Genomic DNA, 17,869 nt, shown 5'->3' with positions numbered 1-17,869 from the left:
CTCAGGCCATAGGGGTGGTGGCAGTGAGACTTAACCCCTAGGCCACCAGGGAGCCCCAAAAGGAAAGGTTCTTGAAATTAAAAGTGCTATTTCAGTGAACGCCTTATTGATCAGAAGACAAAAAAGCCTTATTGTGGATTCTGAGAAGTTATCTTGGTTTGTGTAGATTAATCAGCAACAACATTCTGTTAAGCCAAATCCTAATCCAGAGAAGGGTCCTAACTCTTCAGTTCTATAAAGAATGAGAGAGGCAGAAAACTTTGATGCCAGGGGCCTCCCTGGTGGTGCAAGGGTTAAGATGCAACCTATGAAGCAATCCGCAGCCACTGCAGCATGAGTTTGATTCCCAGCCAGCCAGGGAGCAACCCACATGGAGCAGCAGACCTCTCCTGACATGCCCACTGCTCCCCTCAGCAGTGTACTTCGATCAATCTGCCTTTTCTGTTCCCCACTCTGTCTCTGGTGAATCTTCTCACCCTCTACACCTCTGGCCTGTACCCCAGCTCTTGTATGCATAAATAAATAAATCTTTAAAAAAAAGAAAAATTTGATGCCAGCAGATTGGTTTCTGAGGTGTGACGAAAAAGCCATCTCCCTAACAGAGTATAAAGTGAAGTAGAACATGCTTGTGCAGAAGGTGCAAATTATTAAGATCTAGCAAAGATCATTGATATGAGAGTGTCCACACTAAACAGCTTTCTGTTGGAAAAAGATGTCATCTAAAACTTTCATAGCTGAAGAGGACAAGTCAGTGCCAGAATTCAAAGCTTCAGAAGACAGGTTGACTCTCTTATTATTAGTTAATGCAGTTGGTGCCTTTAAGTTGAAGCCAGTGCACATTTACCATTCTGAAAATCCTAGGACACTTAAGAAATTATGTTAAATATTCTCTCCTTTTGATCTATAAATGAACCAACAAATCCTAAATGATGTGTCTGTTTACAAAATGGTTTATTGAATATTTTAAGCCCAATGTTGAGACCTACTGCCCAGCAAGACACGTGCTCATTGACAATGCACGTGGTCACCCAAGAGTTGTGATAGAGAAATACGAGGAAATTAGTGTTTCTTTCATGCTTGCTAACACCACATGCATTCTGCAGCCCACGAATCAAGGAGGAAGTTTGACTTGCAGGTCTTATTATGTAAGACCATATCTCATAAGACACTAAATGCCATAGCCCATGGCTTCTGTGATGGATTTGGGCAAAGTAAATTGAAAATCTCTGCAAAGTATTCAGTGTTGTTGGTGCCATTAAGAACATTTGTGATCCCTGAGAGGAGGGCAAAATACCAACATTAACAGGCGTTTGGAAGAAGATGATTTTAACCCTTATGGATGACTTTGTGGGGTTCAAGTCTTCAGTAGATGAAGCAACTACAGATGTGGCAGAACTAGCAAGCAAGCTAGAATTAGAATAGGAACCTATAGGTATGACTGAATTGCTACAGTCCCATGATCAAACTGGGGACAGATGAATTGCTGTGAAAGGATAAGCAAATAAAGTACTTTTTTGAGATAGAATTTCTTTTTGGTGAAGATGTTGAGAACCAAGGATTTAGAATATGACATAAATTTAGTTGATAAAGTGGTGGCAGTATTTGAGAGGATTGATTCCCAATTTTGATAGAAGGTCTACTGTGGGTAAAATGCTATCAAATAGCATTGGATGCTACAGAGAAATCTTTGGTGAAATATGTGACAAACTACGTTGTCTGATTTTAAGAAATTGCCATAGTCACCCCCACCCTTCAGCAGCCACCACCCCAGTCAGTAACTATCAATCTAGAGGTTAGACCCTCCACCATCAAAAAGATGATGACTCACTGAAGGCTTGGATGATGTTTAATATTTTTTGGCAATAAAATATATTTTTTTAAAGATTTATTTATTTACGCATACAAGATCTGGGGTGTAGGCCAGAGGTGTGTGTGGGGGGGGGGGGTGGAGGTGAGAGGATTCACCAGAGACAGAGTGGGGAATAGAACAGGCCTGACTGGATTGAGTGAAATACACTGATGAGGGGAGCAGCGGGCAAGTTAGGAGAGGTCTGTGCCATATGTGGGTCACCTCCCTGGCTGGGGATCGAACTCGTGCTGCAGTGCCTGCAGATCGTTTCATAGTGCTGCGTCTTAACTCCTTTCACCATTGGGGAGGCCCCTAAAATATTTTTAAATTAAGGTATTGCACAGTGTTTTCTTATACATAATGTTACTGCACCCTTAAAAGACTACACTATAATATAAACATTTTTATATGCACTGGAAACCAAGAATTTTGTGTGACTTGGTTTATTGCAATATTAGCTTTATTGCAGTGGTCTGGAACTGAACCCACAAATTATCTCTGTGTTGTGCCTGTATTGTCTATGTCCATAATTTTTGCCTAAAGCAACAGAATTGAGTTTTCATAGAGACCATATGGCCCGTAAAGCCTAAAATACTTATTGTCTGGTCTTTTATAAAAAATATTTGCTGATTCCTGTATTAGAAGATATTAAATTGGCTATCTAGCTCAACTTTTAGGTACTTACAGTTTGACAAAGATTTCTCAGTAATGTGGCTGTAGTAGATTATTTTTCAGGGATTTGTTCTAGTACTTTTGTGTCATAGATCTTTTTATTTGATAAAAGCAAACTTGTTTAAAATTGTATTCAGTTTGGTGTTAGAAATTCATTGGAAAAATTATTCTAAGTTAAAATTATATTTTAGTCAACCATTTATTTTAAAGCAGTAATAGATAATATAGATGTATATATTTCTATAGAAAATATAGACAAGCAAATTACGTTCATGCCATCTGGAGTCATGTTAATCCTTTAGTATATTTCCTATATCAATATACGTTTCTGCGAATTTTTGTACACATCTTCAAGTCCAAATGAGGTTATGCACTTTAACACTTCTGCAGCCTGCTTTTTTTAGTTGTCCAGCTTCATTTTTTTTCATTTCAGTAACTTCTTATAACATCTAATAAATACCTAGGCCACAGTCACATTTCCCAAGTTGGTCCTAAAATACCCTTAATAGCATTTTTCCAAATCAATATCTAGTCTAGAACCATGTCTTGCATCAGGACTGCTTTTAATTGCGGTCCTTCTTCCCTTCCTTTTTCAAAATGGTACTTTAACATATAGGAAGGATATCTTCTTTTGGACATTTTTCATGGCCTTGTCTTTGTTTCATTTAGCTTGTTTTTCTGTTCTGTAATTCATCTAATTGGAAGTTACATACAGTTACTTTCTCATTAGGTATTCCTCAAGAGAATTCAGCCTTAATGCCCTAAGGCATTCATTGATATAATGAATTCTCTCCTATGCATTAATCATGGTTCTGGCTATAAACCATCAGGATATTTGAGTAAATAACCATTCAAAACAATTTTTCACAGAATTTAATTCTTTCCTATAACCCTGGTTGAAAAAGACTGAAAGCTTGATGGGTTAGTTTTAAAAGGTTAAAACATTTTCCATAAAGTATATCAGGGACTTTTATACTGATTTTATCAGAAGAAAATACTTTTTGTTTGACTTTATATTAGTGATGTTAGCACTGACTGGATTAGGATAATGACAGTCTGATTCTTTTTAAAAAGTTTTCCCCCTTGGGGCTTCCCTGGTGGCGCTTCTGTCTTGCCCGCTGCTCCCCTCAGCAGTGTGCTTCGGTCAGCCTGCCTGTTCTGTTCCCCACCCGTCTCTGGTGAATCCTCTCAACCCCTGCATCTCTGGTCTGTACTCCAGCTCTTGCATGAATAAATAAATAATTAAAAAAAAGTTTTGCTCCTTATAATGCGGTTTATACAATGGTAATTTATTTTACAAATGTCCAGTTTGATCGCAACCTTTTTCCTTATGGTTTTAAATTCTAGTTGACATCAATCCCCTTAATTGATAATTTCACTGTGGTTTATAAAATGATGTTTTAGTAATTCAGTCATTCATTCTACATATGTTTAAGTTGGCATTCTCCTGGATTACTACTAGAAAGTCAGGAGTAATTCTTAATTCTTTTATAATTATTGTTTTAAAAGTAAGGATTTGTTTTTATAGGTGCTTCAGACATTACTGGTTTTTTCCCCCTAGCATTCGCTTATGGAGTATAGACTTAAGTTTTTATTGATTCAGGATTTCCATCAGAATCATATGCTTGATGCTTAAAATGTTTTAACTTTGGCCACTGGAGCACTTCTTTGTTCCTAACACACATAGATGAGTAATACTCATCTTGTTACCTCCTTGCCTTAGATCTAGAATCCTTGGTTCCTTTTAATATCTGTCTGGGTTCGTTCAGAAAAGAGAAGCCACATAGTAATGTGCTCAGGGAATGTTTAATATAAAGAACAACTGTAAGGAGGAATTGTCTAGTAAGAGAGTTCCAAAGAATGTAGAAATAAAACAAATACAAAGAGCAGTTACTAACCCCAAGGCTGAGCAAGTGTTTCCAGGGAAGGAAGAGTTCCCTTTCCCAGAACTGCAATCCAGACCCTCTTGGAAAGTGTGTGACCGCAGAAGAAATATCAGTGGTGTCACATGCTGCTGAAAATCTGACTTCTATAACTTGACAGAAACCTGCTTTCCAGGAAGCTCAAGAAAGGTGTTCAGGAAAGGTCTCACCAGAGGCACTCGGCCACAAGATTGCCTGTGTGTGAGAGTACCAGGAACTCTTGAGCACCACAGACGCTGGAAAAGCTGAGCACACTGAATCTGGTGTTGTAGTAGTGGTACATTCTTTATGCCCCAGAAGCATTTTGCCACAAAACCATTAATGAGGATGAGGAGATGCTGGGGAATGTGATGGCCAGTACACTGCAAGAGCTGGACACCAGAGAAGCTGTGAGTGTGGATTGGAGAAGCTGCATATTCTGCAGAACACTATGAAGTGAGCATACAAGAACTAGGAAGTCCCCTTTTCCACTTACATTTTCTCTCCATTATTCAGACAAAAAGCTAGTGCCAGTGATACAGGAAAAACTTATTTAATGAGCCCAGATCCATTAAAGAGTGAATTTGGAACTGAGGGCCAATAAATCTGTAACCAGCAGCAGTCTTCCCATTTTTATCGCAGCTTCCCTATGTCCTCTTAGCTCCTTTGCAGTGGCATAATAGGCAAACAGAAAATATGCAGAGCTCCTACAGCACTCATTTATATATTGATCACAAGGTGTAGCTGATATCTGACTTCTTCCACAACTCATTTCATCTTTCCCGGCTGCTCTAAACTAATTATTTGTGTCCCTCCTCCCCAAGTTCATATGTTGAAAACTAATCCCCAGTGTGACATTATTTGGAGGTGGGGCTTTGAGACATTGTTAGGATCTTAAGGGTGGATTCATCTGAATGGAATCAGTACCCTTATAAAGAGAGATCCCAGGAGACTTCCTCACCACTTCTATGATGTGAGGACTCAGTGAAAAGATAGAGTCTATAAACCAGGAAACAGGTTCACACTGAATCTACTGGGACTTTGGTCTTCAACTTCCAGCTCCTTATCTTGCTTATAAGCTGCTCATTGTTTGGTATTGTCAGAGCAGCGTGAAGAACTAAGATACCTGACTTGGCCAGGTGTCTTTGGAATGCTTTACTCTGTGGAGTGCCTCAAATTTTCATTTCCAAAAAGTCTGAGCTCTGAATCATCTTGCTTATTTTGGTTGTTGCTTCTGCAGTTTTCCATTAATCTTATCAATGGTCAGGGAAATGCTAGAGTTGTCTGGGTTCTAGATTGAAAACTCCTTAGTTCCATGGTCTAGAAGCAACCCAGTTTTTTCTTGGTAATTGGGCTCATCACCCAGGTTTGTAGATTAACCCTTTTCCCCCCTGTTGGTTCAGTGGTAAAAGAAGCTCAAATTGAGAGTGACTTGTGGGTTAAGTTTATTATTAGCTTCACTAGGACCCAACTAGATGTCTCCATTCCAAGTTTCAGAATCTCATTCTTTGGGCCTCCCTGGCAAGGCAGACCTCTCCTGTCTAGTCTGCTGCTCCCCTCAGACTTTATTTTGGTCATTCTGCCTGTTCTGTTCCCCACTCTGTCTCTGGTGAATCCTCTCATCCTCCCGCACATCTGGCCTATACCCTGGTTCTTGTATAAATAAAATAAATCTTAAAAAAAGATTTATTTGCTTATGCATACAAGAACTGGAGTACAGGCCAGAGGTGTGGGGGTGAGAGGATTCACCAGAGACAGCGGGGAGCAGAACAGTTTCTTCCATTTGTAAACATCATGCACAATTGAATTTGAAATGTCATTCAGGAAGCATAAAGGGCAGCAGTTGTATAATGAGTTTACATCAAGAACTTCAAAGATTTAGGTATATGTATATGATTGGAAGAAGGAGGGAGGGGGAGAGAAAGAGGGAGGGAGAGTAGGGAGTGAATGGAGGGTAAGAGTCCTCTCATTCATTGATTTACTAAAATAATTAGTGTCTTGGCCCTTTCTAAATGTACTGTGTGTGTTAGTGATACCAGCCAACAACTAACATCTCTGAACATTCTTCTCTGAGTATTGGGAACTAAAAAGAGGAGAACTTCAATTGAGAAGTAGAACCATATTTGACATTTTCTGTTCTCTTCCAGATTGTTTTCTAGTGACTTCTGTTAGTAATTTCCCCTCTAAAATAGGAGTTCTCATGGCCTTTTCTGCAGTTTTCCTTCCATAAAGAATTGAGTGCTTTCTAATGCCAGGTATGTTTTTAGACAGTGATGAGCCTCTCAGAACAGGTTCATATCTTAGACATAAACTCATGGGTATGGGCCTCCCGTGGTGGCGCAGGCGGTTGAGTGCAACTCTGTGAAGCTGTCAGCAGGCTCTGCAGTGCTGGTTCAATACCGGCCGGCCGTCGAGGGTCCCACATGGTGCACCAGACCTCTCCTGTCTCGCCTGCTGCTCCCCTCAGCAGTGTATTTCGTCAGTCTGCCTGTTCTGTTCCCCATTCTGTCTCTAGTGACTCCTCTTACGCATCTGGCCTGTACCCCGGTTCTAGTATAAAATAAATAAATCTTTAAAAAAAAAAAAAAAAACTCATGGGTATACCTTTGGTTATATGAATAATTACCCTGCCAGGTAACTGTAAGTCCTCTCTTCTTCTACAGGCATGTGCAGTGTAACACACACAAAATAAATGGAAATGGGCAGAAATGAGTCTGTGTTATTTCATTTAAAAAATAAGCAGTCAAGTGGTATTCTTTCAACAAATATACCTAAAACTACGAATAGACTTGGTTAGTCTTTGGGTAATTCTCTTCCCCCTTGCTTTTAATGTTTCTGGCACTCTTTTTTTTCAGTGTTTTAATCACTACCATAGTCTTAATAAATCATTGCTGCAGTCTGCCTACCTTTTGAGGGTTTTTTGGAAATACCAGAAGTTCTTAATAGGATATTTGTTCTGTGTATATATAAACAATAAGAAATTTAAGAGGCAGCTAAACAAGTTACTAAACCTGTCTTCCTCAGTTTCCTCATTTGTATAATGAGGATGATAGTATCTACTTCATAATGTGAGAATTACTGAGCTGATATACATAAAACTCTTAAAACAGTGCCTGGCACTGTGTGAGTTATGACGGGTCAGCTTATTTATTAGTTATATACTTACTTTTTCTTGGTAAGGAAATGTCATGGCAAGGAAAAGGTAGAAAGTAGAAGAACCCAAGTATATAACATATACCTTATATATCTTCTTTCTTCTAAGAAAGAGGATGTTTAGCATCTTGTTCTTGGGGAGTAAAATTAACTGTATTTCTCTACATTTTTGCAAGCAACCTAGCACACTCTATGGAGCACAGTAATAAAAGCAATCATTTTCATTGTAGATTGCATGGTAGATAATGCTTTGAATCTAAGGATTTTTCTGTATGTTTTATGTCAGCATTGTAAACATGAATATCAGAACCTAATTCTTCAAAGTGGAATTATCATGAATTTACTTGAATCATTTATTTTTATTTTCCTTTATTTCTGTTCAATGCACTACAATTGAAACTAAGTAAGTGATCATTACTGCCTGATTCTGCTAGCATAGGGAAACACGGCCACCTGGGAGTGGAAGTGTCAGCATTTAGATCATGCCATACTTCCCAAGCCCTTTGGTAGCTACCATGTTTCTGACCCATTACCTGCAAAAATTATTTTTAAACATCTTTTTTCAAAAAAGGTTGATTACATTTTACTTTGGAGAAAATACCCATCACAAAAAACTTGCAAATATAGACATTTTATGTCCTTTATAAACTATCACACTGTACTTTCTGTGGTATAGCATATTTGAGAGTATTTGGGTGTAGAACCTGAAACATAAGTTTTTCATGTAGGAATATGCAATGGTATAACTGTCCTGTAAAATCAAGAGTTTTATTTTAAAGATAGCTCTATTGATAAGATTACTAAATGCAGAAGTGGGAACTAAGAAATAAGAAAGTTATTTCTGTTTGGGCAAGTTTTTAACCTCCCTGTACCTCAGTTTCCCAATTGAGAAAGTGAAGATAACAATAGCACCTATCTATAGTGGGATTTAATGAATTAAGAATATTGACAAGTGTCACTTAAAAGCACTTCTGTTAGCTGTTATTGTCACCCTCACTATAAAATGAGATGATTATGATAATGTTTTAAATGTAAAGATTGATGTTGCCTTTTTTTGTTTTTGTTTTGTTCTTTTCAGATGACCTGTGTAGAAAAAGCAGGAACAGATGAGAAAATGCTTATGAAGGTCTTTCGCTGTTTGGGAAGTTGGTTTAATTTAGGAGTTTTGGACAGTAACTTCATGGCTAACAATAAGTTACTAGCACTTCTTTTTGAGGTTTTGGTAAGTAATAGTTTTGTTACCAGTTTTTCTCCCGCATATTTTCTTAGACTAACTGACCTATGCCTTAAAGGTATTTTTAGATTTCTGCACAGTAATTAGAAGGTTAAGAGTAAGAAAGCAGCAGAATCCTTGTTGCCAAATACCAAATTAAGGTGTTGTTTTAATACTCAGAAGAGAATAGGTTTAAGAAGAAAATAGTCTTATGTCTTAATCAGTGATTTGCATATTAAAATTCAGGTAACAAAATACTCTGGCCTCTTTTTCCATGTTTTAAAATTACAAAGTGTGGTGTATTTCTAATACTTTTCACTGGATCTTTGAGACAATTACAGGTCAGAATATTAAACTTGGTAGTTGAGATAGTTAACTTAAAACATCAGGGTATGTGTAGGGTAGAGTTGGGGGTTTTGAGGTTAATGGATTAAGAAGTAATAGCTTTTTATGTATTTATGCATTTCTACCTAGACTTTGAAAATAGTACCTAGCAATACATTTCTCTGTTTTGGTGGATAGTAGTAAATAAATGCATTGACAAAGGCTAGCTTTTAGAAAACAAGGAACACAGCAATATTCTGGCATAAATATTGAACAGGTCTTTGGAGATGTGAGTACTTTTGCCTTTCTCCCAGAGGGTTTCCTTCTATGTTGACGTTTATTATGGAAGCTCTGTGTATACTGGTTGTAGGCTGGTACACTATTACTTAGAAAATGGTAGTGTGGTAGTAGATATCACTGTGACTTACGGAAGGAAAAGGAAAGCACATTCTCCAAGAAGAAACTTTTAGCATTTCATTGTTGTGAGTGATTTTCTGCTGTCATTCTTGCATCAGAAGCTAAGAGTCAGGAAAGTTAGGATGCTATTCTTTTGCTAGTCATTATCTTTGACTCTATGTTTGTCAGTGCCCTTCCTTAATAATAGTAATTTTGATTTTCATGTTACCAGAGTGTGTATGTTGTAGTCTGTATAAATAAATTAAGCCTCATTTCTGGTTAAATAATTTATGAATATAATTATACATGAATGAGCACAGTTTTTTTTTTTAAGATTTATTCATGCATACAAGAACTGGGTTGTAGGCCAGAGTGCAGGGGTTGAGAGGCTTCACCAGAGACAGAATGGGGAGCAGAACAGATGGATCTACTGAATTACACTGCTGAAGGGGAGCAGCTGGCAAGACAGGAGAGATCTGCTATGCCACGTGGGTCAGCTCCCAGGCCAGATATTGAACTCATGCTGCAGTGGCTGGTGATAGCTTGATAGCGCTGTCTTTAACCCCTGCACCACCAGGGAGGCCGCCAAAGTGAGAACAGTCTTGAATGTGCTTCAAGCTTAAAATAGTGGTGACTCTTGGGAGTTGAGATTGGGTTAAGAAGCAAGTTAAATAGTGTACCAGGATTATGTTATCTTCTTTACTAATCCAATGTTGAGACCTCTGTCACTTAAGAGTGTTTCTAAAGTTGGGGTCAAATATATTCTTGATTTTACATTCATTCATTCATTTAGTAGTTTAAAAATCATGCTGTATTTTAGTTTTATGTGTGAACCAGGTTTTTCTTATATTGTTCTTTCTTTCATAGTTCTTTAAGTCTTTCAAAAACCTCAGACTCGATATAGTCAAAGGACTAAATCTTTTTTTTTTTAAAGATTTATTTATTTATACAAGAACTGGAGTACAATCAGAGGCATGGGAGGGTGAGAGAATTCACCGAGACAGAGCAGGGAGCAGAACAGGCAGACGGACCAATTTACACTGCTGAGGGGAGCAGTGGGCAAGAGAGGAGAGGTCTGCTTCGCCATGTGGGAATCTCCCTGGCCAGCCGGGAATCGAACCCACGCTGCAGAGGCTGTGGACAGCTTCACTGCGTGGTACTCAACCCTCTGAGCCACCAGGGAGGCCTAGGACTAAATCTTAACAGAGAATATATTTTAATCCATCACTCAGTCTAAGCATAATTTAATGAATAATTTGTGTTTGTGTGCTCTCCCCTTCCCTGTATAGCTTTTTTCTTGGGATTCTAAATGTCCCTGTTTTTATTATTCACAATAGGTTAATATGCCTTCACTAAATACATCCAATCCCTCAACTGTATTCTCCTAAGTAAAAACCCTGGAGGCCTCCCTCTTTGAACCTTCTGATCTGTTCTAATTTGTATCAGTTGCTCTTTAGATCTGCTTGCCAGCTATCATCCTTTTTATTAGACTTCTGGATTGGGCTGTTATTTTGGTGGGGTAGGGACTAGAGGAAGTGGGTTGAGTAACGAGTTTTTGAACCTACTTAAATACCTTTTTCAGAAGGATGTATGGGAAGCAAACGTTCCATTTTTGCATCCCTGAAAAGTATTGTTCTTTTGCTTTCATTCTTGATTGCTGGGTTAGCCAAAAATAGAGTTCTGGGTTCAATATTCTTTTCCTTCCAAATTTTAAGGCATTAGTAGGCACCATTGCTTAATGAGGAGGTGAATAACTGATTTTTGCTCCTTTCTAAATCTCCTCTTGTTCTCCCCAGAACTTTTGTTAACGTTGGTATTCTGAAATATCATGATGTGTTTAGATGTATAGGTCCTTGGTATTTGTTGAACTCTTTCATTTTGGATAGTACTTACATATCGGAAAAAGGATAGGAAAAGATTTTGACAGATTAAAGTAAGGCAAGAAATACATGGCATTTCATTTGGGAGGGACTAGTTCGAAATATAAAACATGGATTAGATTTTAAATGTCATATGACCATGATTCAGGTACAAAGACACTGATTTCCTTAACATATAGAGAAGTAATCCAGAAAAGGACAGGGAAGACTGATGGTCGTTGTCTTGTTGGAGACCATGACTAGGCTGTTAGGCATTTAAAATACATATCCAGAAACAAATATACTTGCTCTCCTATTACTTGGATTACAGCTTAATGATCATATTCTTAGTTCCTTATTCCTGATATCTCCCAGCAACAGGATAAAACCTCATCCAACCTACATGAAGCTGCTTCAGACTGTGTGTGCTCAGCTCTTTATGCCATTGAGAACGTGGAGACTAACTTACCATTAGCCATGCAACTTTTTCAAGGAGTCCTGACATTGGAGACTGCCTATCATATGGCTGTGGCACGTGAAGATTTAGACAAGTGAGTATTTGAAGTGGTAGCTCTGTGTTCACACACAGTCTGGTATTCTTTTAAGTCACTTTTTATTCATGTATCTTTTGTAACTAAATATACAAGCAACATTGTCAAGATACTGATATTCTTTGTTTTTGCTCACATTTAATTGTGATTTTGATTTTATTAATGCTGTACCAGACAATATTTGTTTAATTTATTTCTCTTTACTGCTTTTACTTTATTTACTGAAAGAGAAGGGAACTTTTGTGGCCTTTTTTGTAGGCCATTGATTTCTAAATTTGTAATACTTAAGTGAGAGGAAGGGAAAAGGAAAGTTTGCAAGATCACTTGGGGGAAAGGAAGGGTTGCATTTATAATTATGTTTCATTCTTAATTGTGCTTAAGGCTTTAATTAAATGTGGGGGAACCTGCTTAGAGCAGCTTGTACTGTCGGAGGTACATGTACTGAATGATGTCGCAGCACTTGTTAACACCTGGCGAATGATCTCAGTGTCCATGGTGCGAGTTAAGTGACAATAGCAATAGTGGTACCCATCTCCACCGATTCTCAGAAATTCCTTCCAGATGAAGTACTTGGCCCAGGTCATGTGTGGGTCCTCTCCAGGCTCAGGAGTAGCAGCCTCAGGAGTAAGGTAGTGAGCAAATTCTGAAAAGTAGTCCTCAATCTTTGATTTTCCAGCTAGGACTTTCTCAGCAAGCAGGTCTTGCTTTTTGAGGAATAGACCCACAGAGATGGTGTGTGGCCATCTGTTGTTCCAGATGCTCTTGAAGAGGTTCAGGGTCTCCTGCAGGCAGCTAGTCTGGCTGTCCTCCCTGATGACCATGTGGTAGCTGCTGCTGGCCACCATGAAGTTGTTGGCAGTCACATCATTGAAACATTGAATACATTTGCACCATTCATCATGCCAGCTGCCCACATGGAACATTTGGAAGTTGATGTTATCCACCTGAAACTTAATCCCAAAGATTCTAGAAGTCAGGATGCAGTAGTGGAGCAGATCCTCGTCACTGGACATTTAGTCAGCCTGATTGATGACATGAGTCTTGTCCAAGAAGTACTGGGGACAATCAGCTGGTACTTCTTGGAGTGCTTGTAGCAGCCTCACACATCCAGATCCTCCCACAGAGCCTTGGTGTGTTCCTAGAATTTCAGAAGGGAAGTCAAAGTCGGGTATGTTATTCACAATCAGGACTGAACTGGTTCTCAGGGCTGGCCAGCTACACTGGGCGCGCCAGGTTGCTTATGGCAGCCACGATGGTTTCAATAGCCTCCTTCAGGTTCTTTTTGATGCTCTGAAATTTGGTTGCCTTGTACCATTTGATTCCCTGCACCATTGCTGTTGCTCCTTGCCCTATGTGGGTCCTCTTCACTGCCCTCTCCATTAAATCCATGAATATGCAGGATCCTCATTTGATTCATGATAGTGCTTTTGCCAGATTCTCCAGCTCCTCCTCTGACTACCCTCCAAGTGTGGATGACTCGTGTGGAACCGCTGGCTTTCTGGGAGAGGTTGGCTCAAGGGCACACAGGCATGTTCTGCAGGTCTATGCGCTCCAGGAGGCTGGCGGTGGTAGCCAGGACTGGTGCATGGCATGGGGGGAGGGGGAATCATGTACCTAGATCCCCCAGCAGCTCTAATTTGGTGGTGCCGGGTACTCTTAATAGTCTTATCTGGATCTAAAGTGGCAAATTGGATGCAGAAGGAGAGTCTGTAATTATGGAAAGTAGTAATTTTTTGCACTTAAAAAATTAGGGATGAACTTTGAAATATCAAGTGTGATTTGATGGGAATTGTATTAAAATGTTTTAGTAATTGAAAATTTTGACTGACTTACGAATCATTTGCTTATGTGTATGAAAGTATGTAATGTAAGGTAAGGTGGCTGTCATGGAAATTGTTACTTAGAGCAAATAATCACTATATATCCCTTAGGCTGTGGATTCTTTTTAACAATGCCAGTGAGTATATACCTATAATATCTAGATTTCTGACGTGGTGCTCTCATTCTTTTTTGTCTACAGAGTTTTAAATTACTGCCGTATTTTCACTGAACTATGTGAAACTTTTCTTGAGAAAATTGTTTGTACTCCAGGCCAAGGTCTTGGGGACCTACGAACTCTGGAATTGCTTCTTATCTGTGCAGGACATCCTCAATATGAGGTAGTGTTCACTCTATGCTAAAACCGTTGTTCTCCACATTGCACATTACCTATATTCTATTGCCTGCTGTACAGCTTTTTATTTATGGGAATTAATATTCTTGTTTTTAATGAATGTGATGTGAGGGTTTCCTCCATTGTCTTTAAAAGTTTTTATTTGGGCTTCTGCTTTGATTTCTTTTTTCTTAGCTGGTTGGCTGGGCTCCCCAATGTACTCAAAGAATGCTTTAGAGGGCCTCCCCGGTGGCGCAGCAGGTTGAGCGCAGTGCTGTGAAGGTGTCCGCAGCCTCTGCAGCGCTGGTTCAGTTCCCAGCGGCCAGGGAGATTCCCACATGGCGTGGCAGACCTCTCCTGTCACGCCCGCTGCTCCCTCAGCAGTGCTTTTGGTCTGTCTGCCTGTTCTGTTCCCCACTCTGTCTCTGGTGAATCCTCTTACCCTCCTGCGCCTCTGGTCTGTACCCCAGCTATTGTATAAATAAAAAATAAATTAAAAAAAATGCTTTAGAAAGAAAGCCTATTAATATCTTTCTACTAACCCCCCCTCTCTAGCTCCACTTAATCTCTGGAACTTTTTTTTTATTATTATTTTATGTAATTCTTACATTATTTTTCATCTTTGCACAATGTATGCATTTTCATTATGGAATCTCTGGAACTTTAGAGCTTAAAAAGAACCACTGAATCTTAACTACCTCAAGACAACATTTAAAATTTTTCTCCAAATTATTGATGAAAGTTTGAAAGGATTTTAAAAGTCTCCTTTATTCCAAAATTTCTGGCACCCTACCTTTAAAGTTTGTTAGATTTAAAAAAAATCTCTTCCATTTATTTAAGACATTTTAATTCATGCTAACACTTAATATCGGAAGTGAGAAAGAATTCCCAGTTCCCAAAGAAAGAATTCCTTGGCATATTTGGTATTTTTTTATTTTTATTTTTATTTATTTATGCATATAAGAACTGGGGAGTAGGCCAGAGGTGTACGGTGGGTAGAGGATTCACCAACGACAGATTGGGAAGCAGAACAGACAGATCTGCTGAAATACACTGCTGAGGGGAGCAGTTGGGTGAGACAGGAGAGGTCTGATGCACCATGTGGGACCCTCGCTGGTGGCCGGGGATCGAACCGGCGCTGCAGAGGCTGCGGGCAGCTTCGCAGCCCAGCGCTCAACTGCTGCGCCACTGGGAGGCCCCTGGTATTTTTTTAAAAAGCTCTGTTTTGGATCCCTGGTGGGAAAAGAGGTGGTAGGGTCCCTCTTAGAATGGGGCATAGTAGTCCTATGATTCTCAGTCCTTTTCTGTTATACAGAAGGTTATTGGTTTAATATAATCTCATCTGGCTATCTAGATTTGGATGAAACTCAGAACATTTGGGGGTGGAGGTGTAACACTGGCTACTAATCATTCCTTCAAACAGTGCCATAGATAAGCCATCGACAAAAGCCCATGCTTTTTCTTTCTTTCCCCCCTCATTCAAGAAAGCGGGTGAATAAAAGTGACATGAGGTTGTTGTGTACAGGAATTCATTATAGTTTGTCTGCTCAGAGGTTTTCTAATCTCGAACAGAAGGTGATTTCAGAATCTGGGGAAAGTAACTTCAAAAGAAAGAGCTCTAAATTCAGAATTCAGTATAATGTTGGACAAACTACCCTATGATTAAACAAGAAATGTAGGGCCTCCCCTGGTGGCTCAGCGCTTGAACACTGGGCTGCGAAGCTACCTACAGCCTCTGCAGCGACGATTCAATCCCCGGCCACTGGCAAGGGTCCCTCATGGCACGCAGACCTCTCCTGCCGCCCACTGCTCCCCTCAGCAGTGTATTTCGTCAATCTGTCTGTTCTGTTCCCTGTTCTGGCTCTGGTGAATTCTCTCACCCTCCCGTACTTCTGACTGTACCCAGTGCTTTGTATAAATAAATAAATCTTTAAAAACAAAACAAAAAAAACCAAGAACTGTAAATCCAGGCATCCTAAATGGAGTGTTGGGCCTAACGTGGGAAGATAATTTGGGGGATAATAATATATGTTCTAGAAAAAGGTGGCTTCTTAACTGGTTTCCCTCATTTTATTTAAAAGTGTATCTTCTTTCCTTTATTGCCCTCCTAATAATAAAACTGTCTTTTTCATTCCTTTTCTGCAAATACACCATTTTTTTTCTCTTTTAATTTAACAGGTAGTAGAAATTTCCTTTAACTTTTGGTACCGACTAGGGGAGCATTTGTACAAAACTAATGATGAAGTTATTCATGGTATCTTCAAAGCTTACATTCAGAGGCTGCTTCATGCCTTGGCTCGACACTGCCAACTGGAACCAGACCATGTAAGTTCCTTTCCCCTACCTCAGATTTTAATTTCTTAATTTCAGCACTCCTCTTTTCAGTGCTGATTTGAAAAGTAACAGAAAAGGTAGAGAATAAAGCTAATGAAATCTGCAGTTTTTCTGTCATCCTACAGCTTACACTGAAGAAGTTAATATGAGTGTAATGAAGAATATTGGGCTTATGTAGAAAGAAACCACTCCCATTGAGCCAGTGCTACTTCTCCCAGGAATTTACCTGAAGTAATTATGCAGAAGAAGAAAATAGTTATTTTATATACAAAGTATGATCTATAAAAGTAAAAAATGATGAACCCATGTACAACAGTGTAAGAAAAGATATAAATTATGATGTAGCAACCTGATGGACTGTTAGCAGTTAAAAATCATGCCTATTGAAATATCAATAGTTGGTAAGCTAAATTAAAAAACTCATGTAAAATTTTATTCTCTTAGATTTATAATAGAGTAACAAAGGTGGTTGGATTAAACACAAAAGTGAGGTATTGGTGTGAGGGTGAGCTTTACATACCTACACATTTCCCACATACAGGCACAAAAATATGCATATTTCCTTACATTATTTACATTTGGTTTTATAATTTAAAAGGAAATATAGAAAATCTATTTGCTTAGTAGAAAGTATACTAGAAATACAAAAAGTCCGTTGGAAAATTCTTCAACTTCCATACTTTGCTTAGACTCTTTCGATTTTACCGCATTAATTTTATCCTTTTGGTTGGTTGGTTCAATCCCTGTCCGTTAACCTAAACCTATAGTAAAATTTTTTTACATTTAAATCCTCAACATGAAAATTGTCTAGTATTTTCATTTTATTTTTAAAATTTTTAAAAGATTTATTTATTTATGCATACAAGAACTGGGGTACAGGCCAGAGGTGTTGGGGAGTGACAGGATTCACTGGAGACAGAGTGGGGAACTGAGGAGGCAGACTGACTGAAATACACTGCTGAGGGGAGCAGCGGGTGAGACAGGAGAGGTCTGCTGTGCCATGTGGGTTGCTCCCTGGAGAGACTGCGGATAGCTTCACAGTGCTGTGCTTAACCCCTTGTGCCACCAGGGAGGTATCTTCATTTTAACATTAGCATTGTCTTTTGAATCATGACATTTTGTACAGAACTTTAGTGATGACCTAGTCCAAGCTTCTTTTTTTTTTTTTTTTTTTTTAACTGTGGAATCTTTTTAGCTACATCTTAGTTGGAAGCTTGATCATGTAAATAAAAGCCACACTAACTTAAATGGCTCTTCTTACTTGATCCCCCTTTCTCCCTTTGCTAGCTCCGTAGCAACATTTACTTTGCAAGAAATTCCTTACACCTTTAAGTGTATAATTTATAATTCATTTTGTCATTTGAGATGGCCCTCATTTCCTCCTCAGTTTTGACTTTAATTTCTTCATATTAAAACAGAAAAGTTGAACTATTGATAGACCAGCAATTCTTAGTAGTACCAGGGG

At 38.9% G+C, this 17,869-nt stretch overlaps 1 protein-coding gene and 1 pseudogene across 2 annotated transcripts in view; one reads left to right on the top strand and one right to left on the bottom strand.

Annotated features, from left to right (window-relative positions):
- The window catches only part of TNPO3 (transportin 3), a gene marked incomplete at its 5' end in the record, with an annotated part of 74,099 nt that overhangs the window by 23,150 nt on the left and 33,080 nt on the right, over positions 1 to 17,869 (top strand). The window contains 4 exons of the mRNA XM_084230376.1: positions 8,654 to 8,797; positions 11,743 to 11,918; positions 13,939 to 14,077; positions 16,249 to 16,395. Coding sequence (XP_084086502.1) covers positions 8,654 to 8,797; positions 11,743 to 11,918; positions 13,939 to 14,077; positions 16,249 to 16,395 — 606 coding nt within the window. The remainder of the gene's footprint in view (positions 1 to 8,653; positions 8,798 to 11,742; positions 11,919 to 13,938; positions 14,078 to 16,248; positions 16,396 to 17,869) is intronic.
- Positions 12,327 to 13,359, bottom strand: LOC311168448 (guanine nucleotide-binding protein G(s) subunit alpha-like; annotated as a pseudogene). Its single transcript has one exon. The product of its transcript is annotated as a guanine nucleotide-binding protein G(s) subunit alpha-like (transcript).

Source organism: Talpa europaea (genome assembly GCF_964194135.1).
Source record: "Talpa europaea genome assembly, chromosome: 3".
Taxonomy (NCBI): domain Eukaryota; kingdom Metazoa; phylum Chordata; class Mammalia; order Eulipotyphla; family Talpidae; genus Talpa; species Talpa europaea.
The sequence above is the reverse complement of the archived record's forward strand: the minus strand, read 5'-3'. Positions and strand labels throughout refer to the sequence as shown.